At 47.1% G+C, this 20,537-nt stretch overlaps 1 protein-coding gene across 1 annotated transcript in view; it reads left to right on the top strand.

Moving 5' to 3' along the window:
- Positions 1-20,537, top strand: part of LOC129980852 (mesocentin-like) — a 48,538-nt gene that overhangs the window by 8,455 nt on the left and 19,546 nt on the right. Inside the window, exon 2 of the mRNA XM_056091283.1 lies at positions 6,108-9,434. Coding sequence (XP_055947258.1) covers positions 6,108-9,434 — 3,327 coding nt within the window. The remainder of the gene's footprint in view (positions 1-6,107; positions 9,435-20,537) is intronic.

Below are 20,537 nucleotides of genomic sequence, written 5' to 3'. Positions count from 1 at the left end.
TTTTGCAATATTATTGATAAATTCAAAATAATTTCCTTATTATCTTGCGAAAATAAAAAATGATTTCCCAATTTCCTTTGAGAAATTAAGCCTTAGCTATATGGATACACGTTATTTGAACCTGCATCTTTCTTTCTTATTTTCAGAAAATCTAATTTTTTTTGTTCAATATTTAGTAAGCTGACCTACTAATCTCATTTTCTTTTGATGATAATCTGTATATTTTCTGTAAAAGGCGGTTTCTTGACATAAATAATGTAGAATTCATGAACACTTTCTAACAGGAATATTAAAAAGTAGTTCTTTCATTATTTCATGCTTTGAAGAAATAAACGACAGGCCTCAAGAATCATTCATCAGCCTATCCATGGAGTAGTTCTAGACTGCAAATGAATATCTTGATCATTCCTGAGAGTTTTTAAGATTTACAGCATCTAATATAAAAGAATCCTTCTGAATCATCCACAAAATTTTTATTTCTGCGTCATAAAGTTATAATTGTCTATTTTGCTGGCTGCTTCTGACAGTGATATTTAAAACGCGAATGTTTCTTTAGTAATTGAAAAAAAATTGTACCAATTTGTATGTCTGATGATATTTACATTATTTACTATCATACATGTTATCTTTCACTTTTCCATATCACTCTCTTTTCAATTCCTTGTCTAATTAAAGTAATCCATAATTATTTGAAATAATGAAGGATCTTTCATACAGTGAGGGCACTTTCTTTATTTAATGTGACTAACTGATTTGCTTTATAACCTATTGATAACATTTATGCAAGTTGTTTTGGCTCGCACATTTTTCTTTGATGATAGGGTCACTTAAACGTTTGATCTCTGGAGCAAGATTTCTGTACACAGCTTATTTTCGTATCTTAAAATCTACCCAAGTAGAATGGTTGAGTCACTCTAAAATTACTTTTCAGTATATTGTCAATCAAGAGCTTTAATGACACAATTTATTATTTTGGCTTCAATATTCAGACAATTCCAAGTTGTACGGTTAGAATAGCCTGATCTCTTAATGTTCAGTACTGGTAAAAAAATTTTCAAGTTCATATTTTTTGGCTCTAATTTAGCCAAAGTAGAGCATTTTGTTCTGGTATTGTAAGACAATGTGTATTTTTAGGTTATTGTTCGGTCATAAATCAATAATAATTAAAAGAGCGAAAAGTCAATTGAATTTAATAAATTTATTATTTTATTCAAAATAAAGAAAATTCAAAAAGTCAAGGTTTATTGAAAGTATACATAATAGTGTGGATCGATAAAAATATGGACTGGACAGTTACAAATTAATACTTGGTGGCAATCTCATTGGCATCAATAACAGTTGAAAGAGGAATTTTCCATTCTTCCTCAAACTGAGAGAGTTAAGTCGCAATACTTATTAAGCTTCAACTCGGCCAATATCCCTTGGCAGTGTTAAGGTTTGATGATTGACAACACCAATTCAAGTCAAAGAGGATCACCAGATGGCGGGAGAACCAGTTCTGGAAGTGTTTAGATCGGTGCTTCGGACCATTATATTGTTGCAAAATGAAGCTTCGGCCAAGAGCATTGAGTGTAAACTGGATCATTCATAATGAAACCTATCCATAACATATTCATAATTAAACTTGATTCCCTAAATCCTCCGCGAGAAGGATCAATGCAAAGGCTAGAAAAGCATCTCCAAGCCATGATATTTCCATTCCATGCTTCATTTTGGGAATTTGGCAGTTTTGAATCGAAACGAGTGTCCTGGATCCACTATATTCCATCCTCCCTAAGCTACATGTATTTGTTTTCATTACTCCAAATGACATCTTTCCACTCTTTTTTTTTGTCCACCCTTTGGTCGCCCATTCCACACGTGCTGTTTTCTTCGTAGAGATAATCGGTTTCTTGAAAAGGCGTCTTCCATTCAGAGTTTGAGGCCTGCACGTAGGAGTTAGGAAATGAGAGAGATGCAATGTCGACAGCCATTAGACGGGAACTGTCAGATGAAAGGCCTGCGATGTTCCTATCGTAAAGACGAGACGAAGAACGAAGATATCCAGACTTAGGAAACTTGACTCTTCTCACTGATCAACCCATCTCTTGAAGAATTTCGATATTCCACTATCCGATATATTGAATTGTTCCCCAAGAAGAGTCCGATCATGAACATGTCCATTAACTATGGCTTCCTAATAAATTGTCAAATTACAGATGTCACAGCAAAACGTGTTATCAGAAAAAAGAAGAGGGATTTCAATTAAGCAAACTGCTTATATAGAAAACTGCTAAAATCAAACTGATAGATAAGAAAAGGCATCATTCCAATGGTGATGAAATTTCAAATTTTTTTATGATTTTGTTAATTATTACTGTAGTTACTTTTAATTAGGTTTACTGTATTTCCAAACATGTGGAATCGTCACTTAAATTCGACTCAAATCTCTAAAATAGCTTCGGACAATACCGAAAGAAAATATTCTAAAAAAGTTTGGTACTTTTTAGACTTACTGTAGCAATTTCGAATTTTGTAGCTATGAGAAACAATTCCATATGATCACCTTTATCAAATAACTGCACGAGCATCTTTTCTTTTCATAAACAAAAGGATGAACAGTATGTTTACTTAAGAAAGAAATTAAGAAGGTTACTTAAGAACAGTAAGGTTAATTAAGAAGAAATCACTATAAGAATTCTTTACACAATCCATCAAAGTTTGTTTCCATATCAGTTTATTCCTATCGTCAACCCTTTTTTGACAGAACATGACTGGAAAACTAAATTAGACTTGATCAAAATTATCTAGCCAATCCAAGATAAGCTAATTTCATACAGATTATCATTACTTCATAACTTTATTTGAGATTAACTGTTTCATTCACAAATAATGAAATTATTATCAATGCCAATTTGGATCTAAAATTTTTCTAGTGTATTTTTACCTGTTAATGTCAAACCTAAGACCACTATTCTCCTACTATTTTAAAGTTCCCTGATATCGTTAGTAAGAAAATCGATAGCTTCACATCTAACATTAATATTATAAACATATATTCTCTTAGTTCCTTCATTCACATGTCACACAGATAGAAATTCAGTAAATGGCACCTTAATGTTTCATTTCAATTTCTTATTTTCCTTTGGTGGCTTCTCAGTCATGCTTCATTTGTTTAATATGGAATGAAGTATTTTCTTTTTTTGACGAACAGAAGAAAATGTAGCCTACAAAACACTTGCAGCTTCTGAAATATTAAATCGCAAATTATCTGCAGTGCACTATCTCTTTCTTAAGGATTGATTTTTTTGCTTGCTTTTCTAAACCAAAAATCAGTTATAGCTAATAATAATATTCTCTCTTTTATTTCAACATCTTTTTTCCGGATTTTCATCAAATAATTCTGAAAATGAATTCGTTATCATTTAAACTCGCACTCATCAGGGAATGAAAACGTTACTAGAGTTCCAAGTTTTAAACAAATCAGTAGGAAAGCAAGATATGACATTGAAGTATATATACCGGGTGCGGCATAAATTCATGCAGACTTCAAAAAATCATAATAAAAAAAGTGATGCTCGGAAAAAATTGCGGTTTGCAAGAATATGTTCAGAGAGCCTTTGAATTTTGTTATTTCCATTAAAAAATGTATTTAAAAATGAGCAATAGCTGGCTCTCACATGTCATACCGATACGGTTTATGCAAATCAGCATAGCTATAAAACACAAGGTTGGAAATGGATCTGTCATTCGACGCCAGTAGCATGCTATCGCTACCAGTTCGAGCATTAGTGGTTAAACTGTTCTATAAGAACGGTGAATCCGCGACTAAAGCATTGCGTCGGTTACGGACGGTGAAAGGAATTAAGGCAAAGGAAAACACAATTTCATTGAATGGGATATTGAATTCAGTTCGCCGTTTTGAGGAAACGGGAAGATTAGAGGATCGTCCACGAAGTGGCAGACCATCCGTCAGCGCTGACCGCGTCCCTGTTATCCAAAGGGTCATGAGAAATGTGGCAGCCGAGACTTCAACGGGGAGTTGCAGTGCACGTGAAGCAGGTAAAGTAACAGGAATTCCAGGAAGGTCGATCCGACGCATTCTGCACGAAATCTTGAAACTGCATCCGTACAAGATAGAGGTATTTCATTAGTTGTTGCCAGCAGATTGCGAGAAAAGACAAGCCTTTGCAACATGGGTGCTCTCACAAATGGAACGTGACCGAGAATGGTTACCAAACATCATGTGGACAAATGAATCCCACTTTTCATTGCATGGTGACGTCAATACGTAAAACAGTCGTACCTGGGCGACATCAAACCCTCGTGCGTACACGACCAAACCACTACATTCTCCGCATGTGACTGTTTCGTGCGGTTTGACTGCTTCCTTCATTGTAGGCATTTTCTTTTTTGAAGAGCGTTGTCCTGTATCCGGTTGGAAAACCTGTTCCGTCACTGCAGAACTCTATCTTAAGCTTTTGCGTGACCACGTTATGCCTGCTTTGCAGCAAAGACGTGTATTATCTTCCATCCCCTTCATGCAGGATGGTGTCCCGCCCCACGTTGCTAGTTCCGTTAAGACGTTCCTCCTAGACACATTCACTGAGGACAGAGTGATAAGCCGAGGATGTAAGAATGAATGGCCCTCACGATCGCCAGATCTTGCTCCAGCGAACGACCTAAAGCCTCGTGTCTATCGGAGTTCTCCATCCACTTTGATGGAACTTAAAGATGCCATTCAATTGGTCGTTGGTGGCATCGATGCCGACATCTTACAAGCCTCGCTTAATACCTTGTGGTGGCGGTCATGTTGAGCATCTTTTGCTTTAAGATAAAATGTACTATAATGTTACTGTGCTCTGTTTTCCTGATTTGCATAAACCGTCTAGGTATGACGTGTGAGCGCCATCTATCGGTCTTTTTCTAAATACACTTTTATAAAGGAAATAACAAAATCCAAAGGCTCTCTGAACATATTCACGCAAACCGCATTTTTTTCGAGCATTACTTTTTTTATTATGATTTTTTGAAGTTTGCACGAATTTATGCCGCACCCGGCATATATATATATATATATATATATATATATATATATATATATATATATATATAATCGCATTTAAATTTACCTGTATGCATAAATGCGCTTCGAGTTTCTCGTGAAAAGATATTATTACTTTAAACTATTTCATTCGTTTAAAAGATGCAATAAATCTAAATATTTATTTCTACAGAAACGACATTTCGAAGATCGGACGGTATTACAATAGTTCGCAGGAAATTTTAAAATTTTCTGACATGCGAAACAACGATTGTTGCTTGCATTAGATACAGGACTTATCTTGCGCAGCGATTTCATAGATTTTACGAACATAGATTTTATGCTAAGCAAAGGAAATTTTCGCTGTTTTGAATTTTATTTATATCAAAAACAGAATAAAAAAAGAGTTCAATATTTTTAGATATTGAAATCCTTTAAAAAGATCATCGCATTTGGTTTTGGGACAGGCTACGTCAACACAAATATCTTTTCACAAGCATATGAAAAAAATTCTTAAAAGATGAATGAAACTATTCTATACTTCACTGCTTAGCATAAAAAATTCAAAATCTGCAATTACATGCTCCCCACGATAATTTCCTCCAAATCCCGCCGAATCCAGCTTCAAATATTGTCTTAAAAATCTCATGGCCTGAAAATATAATTACATTTTAAAGAACAGAAGCAAAATAATGTGAGAAACTATGACACTCGAAGTAATTGGTTATTGTCAAATACTTCATTAAGAATCTTGAATAAAGTTGTAATTAAGATAAAAAATAAGTACTACCAAAATTCTTAAAAAGTAGAAAGAGAAAAATAATACAATTAATTTCCAGTCTATCATAATTTTATTAGTTTCTACGTCCAAGCTTATGTCCCAAATTTTCAAACAAAAAAAATAATGCCGATTTAAAAAAATAATGCCGAAATATAAAGATTTCTAATTATTACATCTCTTGAAAATTTACAACACCAGGTTATAATTTTATTAGTTTCTACGTCCAGGCTTATGTCTCAAATTTTCAAACAAAAAAATAATGCTGAAAAATAAAGATTTCTAATTACTACGTCTCTTCAAAAGGTACAACACCAGGAACAGTGACAGGACCTGACGGAAAACCGAAGAAATTCGTCCTCCCCAAAGGAGCATTCACTACACCAGGATCAATCCCCGGACCCGATGGCAAACCAATCCATGTTGAGCCTGCTGGTCCCGGAACCACTCCTGGCGCTCAGACTGGACCTGACGGCAAAATAAACAAACTTGTTGTCCCAACCACTACAACACCCAAAGGCCCAGTAGGACCCGGAGGTATGCCATTATCTCCATATTATCCTCAGGGACCTGGAGGTCAACCTATGTATCCTTTCGGACCAGGAAGCCCATACGGACCTGGAGAACAAACGACAACAACACCAATTCCAGGACCAGACGGTAAACCACTACAGATTGAGCCAGCTGGACCAGGTACCACTCCAGGAACAGTGACAGGACCTGACGGAAAACCGAAGAAATTCGTCCTCCCCAAAGGAGCATTCACTACACCAGGATCAATCCCCGGACCCGATGGCAAACCAATCCATGTTGAGCCTGCTGGTCCCGGAACCACTCCTGGCGCTCAGACTGGACCTGACGGCAAAATAAACAAACTTGTTGTCCCAACCACTACAACACCCAAAGGCCCAGTAGGACCCGGAGGTATGCCATTATCTCCATATTATCCTCAGGGACCTGGAGGTCAACCTATGTATCCTTTCGGACCAGGAAGCCCATACGGACCTGGAGAACAAACGACAACAACACCAATTCCAGGACCAGACGGTAAACCACTACAGATTGAGCCAGCTGGACCAGGCACCACTCCAGGAACAGTGACAGGACCTGACGGAAAACCGAAGAAATTCGTCCTCCCCAAAGGAGCATTCACTACACCAGGATCAATCCCCGGACCCGATGGCAAACCAATCCATGTTGAGCCTGCTGGTCCCGGAACCACTCCTGGCGCTCAGACTGGACCTGACGGCAAAATAAACAAACTTGTTGTCCCAACCACTACAACACCCAAAGGCCCAGTAGGACCCGGAGGTATGCCATTATCTCCATATTATCCTCAGGGACCTGGAGGTCAACCTATGTATCCTTTCGGACCAGGAAGCCCATACGGACCTGGAGAACAAACGACAACAACACCAATTCCAGGACCAGACGGTAAACCACTACAGATTGAGCCAGCTGGACCAGGCACCACTCCAGGAACAGTGACAGGACCTGACGGAAAACCGAAGAAATTCGTCCTCCCCAAAGGAGCATTCACTACACCAGGATCAATCCCCGGACCCGATGGCAAACCAATCCATGTTGAGCCTGCTGGTCCCGGAACCACTCCTGGCGCTCAGACTGGACCTGACGGCAAAATAAACAAACTTGTTGTCCCAACCACTACAACACCCAAAGGCCCAGTAGGACCCGGAGGTATGCCATTATCTCCATATTATCCTCAGGGACCTGGAGGTCAACCTATGTATCCTTTCGGACCAGGAAGCCCATACGGACCTGGAGAACAAACGACAACAACACCAATTCCAGGACCAGACGGTAAACCACTACAGATTGAGCCAGCTGGACCAGGCACCACTCCAGGAACAGTGACAGGACCTGACGGAAAACCGAAGAAATTCGTCCTCCCCAAAGGAGCATTCACTACACCAGGATCAATCCCCGGACCCGATGGCAAACCAATCCATGTTGAGCCTGCTGGTCCCGGAACCACTCCTGGCGCTCAGACTGGACCTGACGGCAAAATAAACAAACTTGTTGTCCCAACCACTACAACACCCAAAGGCCCAGTAGGACCCGGAGGTATGCCATTATCTCCATATTATCCTCAGGGACCTGGAGGTCAACCTATGTATCCTTTCGGACCAGGAAGCCCATACGGACCTGGAGAACAAACGACAACAACACCAATTCCAGGACCAGACGGTAAACCACTACAGATTGAGCCAGCTGGACCAGGTACCACTCCAGGAACAGTGACAGGACCTGACGGAAAACCGAAGAAATTCGTCCTCCCCAAAGGAGCATTCACTACACCAGGATCAATCCCCGGACCCGATGGCAAACCAATCCATGTTGAGCCTGCTGGTCCCGGAACCACTCCTGGCGCTCAGACTGGACCTGACGGCAAAATAAACAAACTTGTTGTCCCAACCACTACAACACCCAAAGGCCCAGTAGGACCCGGAGGTATGCCATTATCTCCATATTATCCTCAGGGACCTGGAGGTCAACCTATGTATCCTTTCGGACCAGGAAGCCCATACGGACCTGGAGAACAAACGACAACAACACCAATTCCAGGACCAGACGGTAAACCACTACAGATTGAGCCAGCTGGACCAGGTACCACTCCAGGAACAGTGACAGGACCTGACGGAAAACCGAAGAAATTCGTCCTCCCCAAAGGAGCATTCACTACACCAGGATCAATCCCCGGACCCGATGGCAAACCAATCCATGTTGAGCCTGCTGGTCCCGGAACCACTCCTGGCGCTCAGACTGGACCTGACGGCAAAATAAACAAACTTGTTGTCCCAACCACTACAACACCCAAAGGCCCAGTAGGACCCGGAGGTATGCCATTATCTCCATATTATCCTCAGGGACCTGGAGGTCAACCTATGTATCCTTTCGGACCAGGAAGCCCATACGGACCTGGAGAACAAACGACAACAACACCAATTCCAGGACCAGACGGTAAACCACTACAGATTGAGCCAGCTGGACCAGGCACCACTCCAGGAACAGTGACAGGACCTGACGGAAAACCGAAGAAATTCGTCCTCCCCAAAGGAGCATTCACTACACCAGGATCAATCCCCGGACCCGATGGCAAACCAATCCATGTTGAGCCTGCTGGTCCCGGAACCACTCCTGGCGCTCAGACTGGACCTGACGGCAAAATAAACAAACTTGTTGTCCCAACCACTACAACACCCAAAGGCCCAGTAGGACCCGGAGGTATGCCATTATCTCCATATTATCCTCAGGGACCTGGAGGTCAACCTATGTATCCTTTCGGACCAGGAAGCCCATACGGACCTGGAGAACAAACGACAACAACACCAATTCCAGGACCAGACGGTAAACCACTACAGATTGAGCCAGCTGGACCAGGTACCACTCCAGGAACAGTGACAGGACCTGACGGAAAACCGAAGAAATTCGTCCTCCCCAAAGGAGCATTCACTACACCAGGATCAATCCCCGGACCCGATGGCAAACCAATCCATGTTGAGCCTGCTGGTCCCGGAACCACTCCTGGCGCTCAGACTGGACCTGACGGCAAAATAAACAAACTTGTTGTCCCAACCACTACAACACCCAAAGGCCCAGTAGGACCCGGAGGTATGCCATTATCTCCATATTATCCTCAGGGACCTGGAGGTCAACCTATGTATCCTTTCGGACCAGGAAGCCCATACGGACCTGGAGAACAAACGACAACAACACCAATTCCAGGACCAGACGGTAAACCACTACAGATTGAGCCAGCTGGACCAGGCACCACTCCAGGAACAGTGACAGGACCTGACGGAAAACCGAAGAAATTCGTCCTCCCCAAAGGAGCATTCACTACACCAGGATCAATCCCCGGACCCGATGGCAAACCAATCCATGTTGAGCCTGCTGGTCCCGGAACCACTCCTGGCGCTCAGACTGGACCTGACGGCAAAATAAACAAACTTGTTGTCCCAACCACTACAACACCCAAAGGCCCAGTAGGACCCGGAGGTATGCCATTATCTCCATATTATCCTCAGGGACCTGGAGGTCAACCTATGTATCCTTTCGGACCAGGAAGCCCATACGGACCTGGAGAACAAACGACAACAACACCAATTCCAGGACCAGACGGTAAACCACTACAGATTGAGCCAGCTGGACCAGGTACCACTCCAGGAACAGTGACAGGACCTGACGGAAAACCGAAGAAATTCGTCCTCCCCAAAGGAGCATTCACTACACCAGGATCAATCCCCGGACCCGATGGCAAACCAATCCATGTTGAGCCTGCTGGTCCCGGAACCACTCCTGGCGCTCAGACTGGACCTGACGGCAAAATAAACAAACTTGTTGTCCCAACCACTACAACACCCAAAGGCCCAGTAGGACCCGGAGGTATGCCATTATCTCCATATTATCCTCAGGGACCTGGAGGTCAACCTATGTATCCTTTCGGACCAGGAAGCCCATACGGACCTGGAGAACAAACGACAACAACACCAATTCCAGGACCAGACGGTAAACCACTACAGATTGAGCCAGCTGGACCAGGCACCACTCCAGGAACAGTGACAGGACCTGACGGAAAACCGAAGAAATTCGTCCTCCCCAAAGGAGCATTCACTACACCAGGATCAATCCCCGGACCCGATGGCAAACCAATCCATGTTGAGCCTGCTGGTCCCGGAACCACTCCTGGCGCTCAGACTGGACCTGACGGCAAAATAAACAAACTTGTTGTCCCAACCACTACAACACCCAAAGGCCCAGTAGGACCCGGAGGTATGCCATTATCTCCATATTATCCTCAGGGACCTGGAGGTCAACCTATGTATCCTTTCGGACCAGGAAGCCCATACGGACCTGGAGAACAAACGACAACAACACCAATTCCAGGACCAGACGGTAAACCACTACAGATTGAGCCAGCTGGACCAGGTACCACTCCAGGAACAGTGACAGGACCTGACGGAAAACCGAAGAAATTCGTCCTCCCCAAAGGAGCATTCACTACACCAGGATCAATCCCCGGACCCGATGGCAAACCAATCCATGTTGAGCCTGCTGGTCCCGGAACCACTCCTGGCGCTCAGACTGGACCTGACGGCAAAATAAACAAACTTGTTGTCCCAACCACTACAACACCCAAAGGCCCAGTAGGACCCGGAGGTATGCCATTATCTCCATATTATCCTCAGGGACCTGGAGGTCAACCTATGTATCCTTTCGGACCAGGAAGCCCATACGGACCTGGAGAACAAACGACAACAACACCAATTCCAGGACCAGACGGTAAACCACTACAGATTGAGCCAGCTGGACCAGGTACCACTCCAGGAACAGTGACAGGACCTGACGGAAAACCGAAGAAATTCGTCCTCCCCAAAGGAGCATTCACTACACCAGGATCAATCCCCGGACCCGATGGCAAACCAATCCATGTTGAGCCTGCTGGTCCCGGAACCACTCCTGGCGCTCAGACTGGACCTGACGGCAAAATAAACAAACTTGTTGTCCCAACCACTACAACACCCAAAGGCCCAGTAGGACCCGGAGGTATGCCATTATCTCCATATTATCCTCAGGGACCTGGAGGTCAACCTATGTATCCTTTCGGACCAGGAAGCCCATACGGACCTGGAGAACAAACGACAACAACACCAATTCCAGGACCAGACGGTAAACCACTACAGATTGAGCCAGCTGGACCAGGTACCACTCCAGGAACAGTGACAGGACCTGACGGAAAACCGAAGAAATTCGTCCTCCCCAAAGGAGCATTCACTACACCAGGATCAATCCCCGGACCCGATGGCAAACCAATCCATGTTGAGCCTGCTGGTCCCGGAACCACTCCTGGCGCTCAGACTGGACCTGACGGCAAAATAAACAAAATTATTGTTCCAACCACTACGACACCCAAAGGCCCAGTAGGACCCGGAGGTATGCCATTATCTCCATATTATCCTCAGGGACCTGGAGGTCAACCTATGTATCCTTTCGGACCGGAAGCCCATACGGACCTGGAGAACAAACGACAACAACACCAATTCCAGGACCGGACGGTAAACCACTTCAAATTGAGCCAGCTGGACCAGGTACCACTCCAGGAACAGTGACAGGACCTGACGGAAAACCGAAGAAATTCGTCCTCCCCAAAGGAGCATTCACTACACCAGGATCAATCCCCGGACCCGATGGCAAACCAATCCATGTTGAGCCTGCTGGTCCCGGAACCACTCCTGGCGCTCAGACTGGACCTGACGGCAAAATAAACAAACTTGTTGTCCCAACCACTACAACACCCAAAGGCCCAGTAGGACCCGGAGGTATGCCATTATCTCCTTATTATCCTCAGGGACCTGGAGGTCAACCTATGTATCCTTTCGGACCAGGAAGCCCATACGGACCTGGAGAACAAACGACAACAACACCAATTCCAGGACCAGACGGTAAACCACTACAGATTGAGCCAGCTGGACCAGGTACCACTCCAGGAACAGTGACAGGACCTGACGGAAAACCGAAGAAATTCGTCCTCCCCAAAGGAGCATTCACTACACCAGGATCAATCCCCGGACCCGATGGCAAACCAATCCATGTTGAGCCTGCTGGTCCCGGAACCACTCCTGGCGCTCAGACTGGACCTGACGGCAAAATAAACAAACTTGTTGTCCCAACCACTACAACACCCAAAGGCCCAGTAGGACCCGGAGGTATGCCATTATCTCCATATTATCCTCAGGGACCTGGAGGTCAACCTATGTATCCTTTCGGACCAGGAAGCCCATACGGACCTGGAGAACAAACGACAACAACACCAATTCCAGGACCAGACGGTAAACCACTACAGATTGAGCCAGCTGGACCAGGTACCACTCCAGGAACAGTGACAGGACCTGACGGAAAACCGAAGAAATTCGTCCTCCCCAAAGGAGCATTCACTACACCAGGATCAATCCCCGGACCCGATGGCAAACCAATCCATGTTGAGCCTGCTGGTCCCGGAACCACTCCTGGCGCTCAGACTGGACCTGACGGCAAAATAAACAAACTTGTTGTCCCAACCACTACAACACCCAAAGGCCCAGTAGGACCCGGAGGTATGCCATTATCTCCATATTATCCTCAGGGACCTGGAGGTCAACCTATGTATCCTTTCGGACCAGGAAGCCCATACGGACCTGGAGAACAAACGACAACAACACCAATTCCAGGACCAGACGGTAAACCACTACAGATTGAGCCAGCTGGACCAGGTACCACTCCAGGAACAGTGACAGGACCTGACGGAAAACCGAAGAAATTCGTCCTCCCCAAAGGAGCATTCACTACACCAGGATCAATCCCCGGACCCGATGGCAAACCAATCCATGTTGAGCCTGCTGGTCCCGGAACCACTCCTGGCGCTCAGACTGGACCTGACGGCAAAATAAACAAACTTGTTGTCCCAACCACTACAACACCCAAAGGCCCAGTAGGACCCGGAGGTATGCCATTATCTCCATATTATCCTCAGGGACCTGGAGGTCAACCTATGTATCCTTTCGGACCAGGAAGCCCATACGGACCTGGAGAACAAACGACAACAACACCAATTCCAGGACCAGACGGTAAACCACTACAGATTGAGCCAGCTGGACCAGGTACCACTCCAGGAACAGTGACAGGACCTGACGGAAAACCGAAGAAATTCGTCCTCCCCAAAGGAGCATTCACTACACCAGGATCAATCCCCGGACCCGATGGCAAACCAATCCATGTTGAGCCTGCTGGTCCCGGAACCACTCCTGGCGCTCAGACTGGACCTGACGGCAAAATAAACAAACTTGTTGTCCCAACCACTACAACACCCAAAGGCCCAGTAGGACCCGGAGGTATGCCATTATCTCCATATTATCCTCAGGGACCTGGAGGTCAACCTATGTATCCTTTCGGACCAGGAAGCCCATACGGACCTGGAGAACAAACGACAACAACACCAATTCCAGGACCAGACGGTAAACCACTACAGATTGAGCCAGCTGGACCAGGTACCACTCCAGGAACAGTGACAGGACCTGACGGAAAACCGAAGAAATTCGTCCTCCCCAAAGGAGCATTCACTACACCAGGATCAATCCCCGGACCCGATGGCAAACCAATCCATGTTGAGCCTGCTGGTCCCGGAACCACTCCTGGCGCTCAGACTGGACCTGACGGCAAAATAAACAAACTTGTTGTCCCAACCACTACAACACCCAAAGGCCCAGTAGGACCCGGAGGTATGCCATTATCTCCATATTATCCTCAGGGACCTGGAGGTCAACCTATGTATCCTTTCGGACCAGGAAGCCCATACGGACCTGGAGAACAAACGACAACAACACCAATTCCAGGACCAGACGGTAAACCACTACAGATTGAGCCAGCTGGACCAGGTACCACTCCAGGAACAGTGACAGGACCTGACGGAAAACCGAAGAAATTCGTCCTCCCCAAAGGAGCATTCACTACACCAGGATCAATCCCCGGACCCGATGGCAAACCAATCCATGTTGAGCCTGCTGGTCCCGGAACCACTCCTGGCGCTCAGACTGGACCTGACGGCAAAATAAACAAACTTGTTGTCCCAACCACTACAACACCCAAAGGCCCAGTAGGACCCGGAGGTATGCCATTATCTCCATATTATCCTCAGGGACCTGGAGGTCAACCTATGTATCCTTTCGGACCAGGAAGCCCATACGGACCTGGAGAACAAACGACAACAACACCAATTCCAGGACCAGACGGTAAACCACTACAGATTGAGCCAGCTGGACCAGGTACCACTCCAGGAACAGTGACAGGACCTGACGGAAAACCGAAGAAATTCGTCCTCCCCAAAGGAGCATTCACTACACCAGGATCAATCCCCGGACCCGATGGCAAACCAATCCATGTTGAGCCTGCTGGTCCCGGAACCACTCCTGGCGCTCAGACTGGACCTGACGGCAAAATAAACAAACTTGTTGTCCCAACCACTACAACACCCAAAGGCCCAGTAGGACCCGGAGGTATGCCATTATCTCCATATTATCCTCAGGGACCTGGAGGTCAACCTATGTATCCTTTCGGACCAGGAAGCCCATACGGACCTGGAGAACAAACGACAACAACACCAATTCCAGGACCAGACGGTAAACCACTACAGATTGAGCCAGCTGGACCAGGTACCACTCCAGGAACAGTGACAGGACCTGACGGAAAACCGAAGAAATTCGTCCTCCCCAAAGGAGCATTCACTACACCAGGATCAATCCCCGGACCCGATGGCAAACCAATCCATGTTGAGCCTGCTGGTCCCGGAACCACTCCTGGCGCTCAGACTGGACCTGACGGCAAAATAAACAAACTTGTTGTCCCAACCACTACAACACCCAAAGGCCCAGTAGGACCCGGAGGTATGCCATTATCTCCATATTATCCTCAGGGACCTGGAGGTCAACCTATGTATCCTTTCGGACCAGGAAGCCCATACGGACCTGGAGAACAAACGACAACAACACCAATTCCAGGACCAGACGGTAAACCACTACAGATTGAGCCAGCTGGACCAGGTACCACTCCAGGAACAGTGACAGGACCTGACGGAAAACCGAAGAAATTCGTCCTCCCCAAAGGAGCATTCACTACACCAGGATCAATCCCCGGACCCGATGGCAAACCAATCCATGTTGAGCCTGCTGGTCCCGGAACCACTCCTGGCGCTCAGACTGGACCTGACGGCAAAATAAACAAACTTGTTGTCCCAACCACTACAACACCCAAAGGCCCAGTAGGACCCGGAGGTATGCCATTATCTCCATATTATCCTCAGGGACCTGGAGGTCAACCTATGTATCCTTTCGGACCAGGAAGCCCATACGGACCTGGAGAACAAACGACAACAACACCAATTCCAGGACCAGACGGTAAACCACTACAGATTGAGCCAGCTGGACCAGGTACCACTCCAGGAACAGTGACAGGACCTGACGGAAAACCGAAGAAATTCGTCCTCCCCAAAGGAGCATTCACTACACCAGGATCAATCCCCGGACCCGATGGCAAACCAATCCATGTTGAGCCTGCTGGTCCCGGAACCACTCCTGGCGCTCAGACTGGACCTGACGGCAAAATAAACAAACTTGTTGTCCCAACCACTACAACACCCAAAGGCCCAGTAGGACCCGGAGGTATGCCATTATCTCCATATTATCCTCAGGGACCTGGAGGTCAACCTATGTATCCTTTCGGACCAGGAAGCCCATACGGACCTGGAGAACAAACGACAACAACACCAATTCCAGGTCCAGACGGTAAACCACTACAGATTGAGCCAGCTGGACCAGGTACCACTCCAGGAACAGTGACAGGACCTGACGGAAAACCGAAGAAATTCGTCCTCCCCAAAGGAGCATTCACTACACCAGGATCAATCCCCGGACCCGATGGCAAACCAATCCATGTTGAGCCTGCTGGTCCCGGAACCACTCCTGGCGCTCAGACTGGACCTGACGGCAAAATAAACAAACTTGTTGTCCCAACCACTACAACACCCAAAGGCCCAGTAGGACCCGGAGGTATGCCATTATCTCCATATTATCCTCAGGGACCTGGAGGTCAACCTATGTATCCTTTCGGACCAGGAAGCCCATACGGACCTGGAGAACAAACGACAACAACACCAATTCCAGGACCAGACGGTAAACCACTACAGATTGAGCCAGCTGGACCAGGTACCACTCCAGGAACAGTGACAGGACCTGACGGAAAACCGAAGAAATTCGTCCTCCCCAAAGGAGCATTCACTACACCAGGATCAATCCCCGGACCCGATGGCAAACCAATCCATGTTGAGCCTGCTGGTCCCGGAACCACTCCTGGCGCTCAGACTGGACCTGACGGCAAAATAAACAAACTTGTTGTCCCAACCACTACAACACCCAAAGGCCCAGTAGGACCCGGAGGTATGCCATTATCTCCATATTATCCTCAGGGACCTGGAGGTCAACCTATGTATCCTTTCGGACCAGGAAGCCCATACGGACCTGGAGAACAAACGACAACAACACCAATTCCAGGACCAGACGGTAAACCACTACAGATTGAGCCAGCTGGACCAGGTACCACTCCAGGAACAGTGACAGGACCTGACGGAAAACCGAAGAAATTCGTCCTCCCCAAAGGAGCATTCACTACACCAGGATCAATCCCCGGACCCGATGGCAAACCAATCCATGTTGAGCCTGCTGGTCCCGGAACCACTCCTGGCGCTCAGACTGGACCTGACGGCAAAATAAACAAACTTGTTGTCCCAACCACTACAACACCCAAAGGCCCAGTAGGACCCGGAGGTATGCCATTATCTCCATATTATCCTCAGGGACCTGGAGGTCAACCTATGTATCCTTTCGGACCAGGAAGCCCATACGGACCTGGAGAACAAACGACAACAACACCAATTCCAGGACCAGACGGTAAACCACTACAGATTGAGCCAGCTGGACCAGGTACCACTCCAGGAACAGTGACAGGACCCGACGGAAAACCGAAGAAATTCGTCCTCCCCAAAGGAGCATTCACTACACCAGGATCAATCCCCGGACCCGATGGCAAACCAATCCATGTTGAGCCTGCTGGTCCCGGAACCACTCCTGGCGCTCAGACTGGACCTGACGGCAAAATAAACAAACTTGTTGTCCCAACCACTACAACACCCAAAGGCCCAGTAGGACCCGGAGGTATGCCATTATCTCCATATTATCCTCAGGGACCTGGAGGTCAACCTATGTATCCTTTCGGACCAGGAAGCCCATACGGACCTGGAGAACAAACGACAACAACACCAATTCCAGGACCAGATGGTAAACCACTACAGATTGAGCCAGCTGGACCAGGTACCACTCCAGGAACAGTGACAGGACCCGACGGAAAACCGAAGAAATTCGTCCTCCCCAAAGGAGCATTCACTACACCAGGATCAATCCCCGGACCCGATGGCAAACCAATCCATGTTGAGCCTGCTGGTCCCGGAACCACTCCTGGCGCTCAGACTGGACCTGACGGCAAAATAAACAAACTTGTTGTCCCAACCACTACAACACCCAAAGGCCCAGTAGGACCCGGAGGTATGCCATTATCTCCATATTATCCTCAGGGACCTGGAGGTCAACCTATGTATCCTTTCGGACCAGGAAGCCCATACGGACCTGGAGAACAAACGACAACAACACCAATTCCAGGACCAGACGGTAAACCACTACAGATTGAGCCAGCTGGACCAGGCACCACTCCAGGAACAGTGACAGGACCTGACGGAAAACCGAAGAAATTCGTCCTCCCCAAAGGAGCATTCACTACACCAGGATCAATCCCCGGACCCGATGGCAAACCAATCCATGTTGAGCCTGCTGGTCCCGGAACCACTCCTGGCGCTCAGACTGGACCTGACGGCAAAATAAACAAACTTGTTGTCCCAACCACTACAACACCCAAAGGCCCAGTAGGACCCGGAGGTATGCCATTATCTCCATATTATCCTCAGGGACCTGGAGGTCAACCTATGTATCCTTTCGGACCAGGAAGCCCATACGGACCTGGAGAACAAACGACAACAACACCAATTCCAGGACCAGACGGTAAACCACTACAGATTGAGCCAGCTGGACCAGGTACCACTCCAGGAACAGTGACAGGACCTGACGGAAAACCGAAGAAATTCGTCCTCCCCAAAGGAGCATTCACTACACCAGGATCAATCCCCGGACCCGATGGCAAACCAATCCATGTTGAGCCTGCTGGTCCCGGAACCACTCCTGGCGCTCAGACTGGACCTGACGGCAAAATAAACAAACTTGTTGTCCCAACCACTACAACACCCAAAGGCCCAGTAGGACCCGGAGGTATGCCATTATCTCCATATTATCCTCAGGGACCTGGAGGTCAACCTATGTATCCTTTCGGACCAGGAAGCCCATACGGACCTGGAGAACAAACGACAACAACACCAATTCCAGGACCAGACGGTAAACCACTACAGATTGAGCCAGCTGGACCAGGTACCACTCCAGGAACAGTGACAGGACCTGACGGAAAACCGAAGAAATTCGTCCTCCCCAAAGGAGCATTCACTACACCAGGATCAATCCCCGGACCCGATGGCAAACCAATCCATGTTGAGCCTGCTGGTCCCGGAACCACTCCTGGCGCTCAGACTGGACCTGACGGCAAAATAAACAAACTTGTTGTCCCAACCACTACAACACCCAAAGGCCCAGTAGGACCCGGAGGTATGCCATTATCTCCATATTATCCTCAGGGACCTGGAGGTCAACCTATGTATCCTTTCGGACCAGGAAGCCCATACGGACCTGGAGAACAAACGACAACAACACCAATTCCAGGACCAGACGGTAAACCACTACAGATTGAGCCAGCTGGACCAGGTACCACTCCAGGAACAGTGACAGGACCTGACGGAAAACCGAAGAAATTCGTCCTCCCCAAAGGAGCATTCACTACACCAGGATCAATCCCCGGACCCGATGGCAAACCAATCCATGTTGAGCCTGCTGGTCCCGGAACCACTCCTGGCGCTCAGACTGGACCTGACGGCAAAATAAACAAACTTGTTGTCCCAACCACTACAACACCCAAAGGCCCAGTAGGACCCGGAGGTATGCCATTATCTCCATATTATCCTCAGGGACCTGGAGGTCAACCTATGTATCCTTTCGGACCAGGAAGCCCATACGGACCTGGAGAACAAACGACAACAACACCAATTCCAGGACCAGACGGTAAACCTCTACAGATTGAGCCAGCTGGACCAGGTACCACTCCAGGAACAGTGACAGGACCTGACGGAAAACCGAAGAAATTCGTCCTCCCCAAAGGAGCATTCACTACACCAGGATCAATCCCCGGACCCGATGGCAAACCAATCCATGTTGAGCCTGCTGGTCCCGGAACCACTCCTGGCGCTCAGACTGGACCTGACGGCAAAATAAACAAACTTGTTGTCCCAACCACTACAACACCCAAAGGCCCAGTAGGACCCGGAGGTATGCCATTATCTCCATATTATCCTCAGGGACCTGGAGGTCAACCTATGTATCCTTTCGGACCAGGAAGCCCATACGGACCTGAAGAACAAACGACAACAACACCAATTCCAGGACCAGACGGTAAACCACTACAGATTGAGCCAGCTGGACCAGGTACCACTCCAGGAACAGTGACAGGACCTGACGGAAAACCGAAGAAATTCGTCCTCCCCAAAGGAGCATTCACTACACCAGGATCAATCCCCGGACCCGATGGCAAACCAATCCATGTTGAGCCTGCTGGTCCCGGAACCACTCCTGGCGCTCAGACTGGACCTGACGGCAAAATAAACAAACTTGTTGTCCCAACCACTACAACACCCAAAGGCCCAGTAGGACCCGGAGGTATGCCATTATCTCCATATTATCCTCAGGGACCTGGAGGTCAACCTATGTATCCTTTCGGACCAGGAAGCCCATACGGACCTGGAGAACAAACGACAACAACACCAATTCCAGGACCAGACGGTAAACCACTACAGATTGAGCCAGCTGGACCAGGTACCACTCCAGGAACAGTGACAGGACCTGACGGAAAACCGAAGAAATTCGTCCTCCCCAAAGGAGCATTCACTACACCAGGATCAATCCCCGGACCCGATGGCAAACCAAT

The sequence above is a fragment of the Argiope bruennichi genome, chromosome 8 (genome assembly GCF_947563725.1).
Source record: "Argiope bruennichi chromosome 8, qqArgBrue1.1, whole genome shotgun sequence".
NCBI lineage: Eukaryota > Metazoa > Arthropoda > Arachnida > Araneae > Araneidae > Argiope > Argiope bruennichi.
The sequence above is the reverse complement of the archived record's forward strand: the minus strand, read 5'-3'. Positions and strand labels throughout refer to the sequence as shown.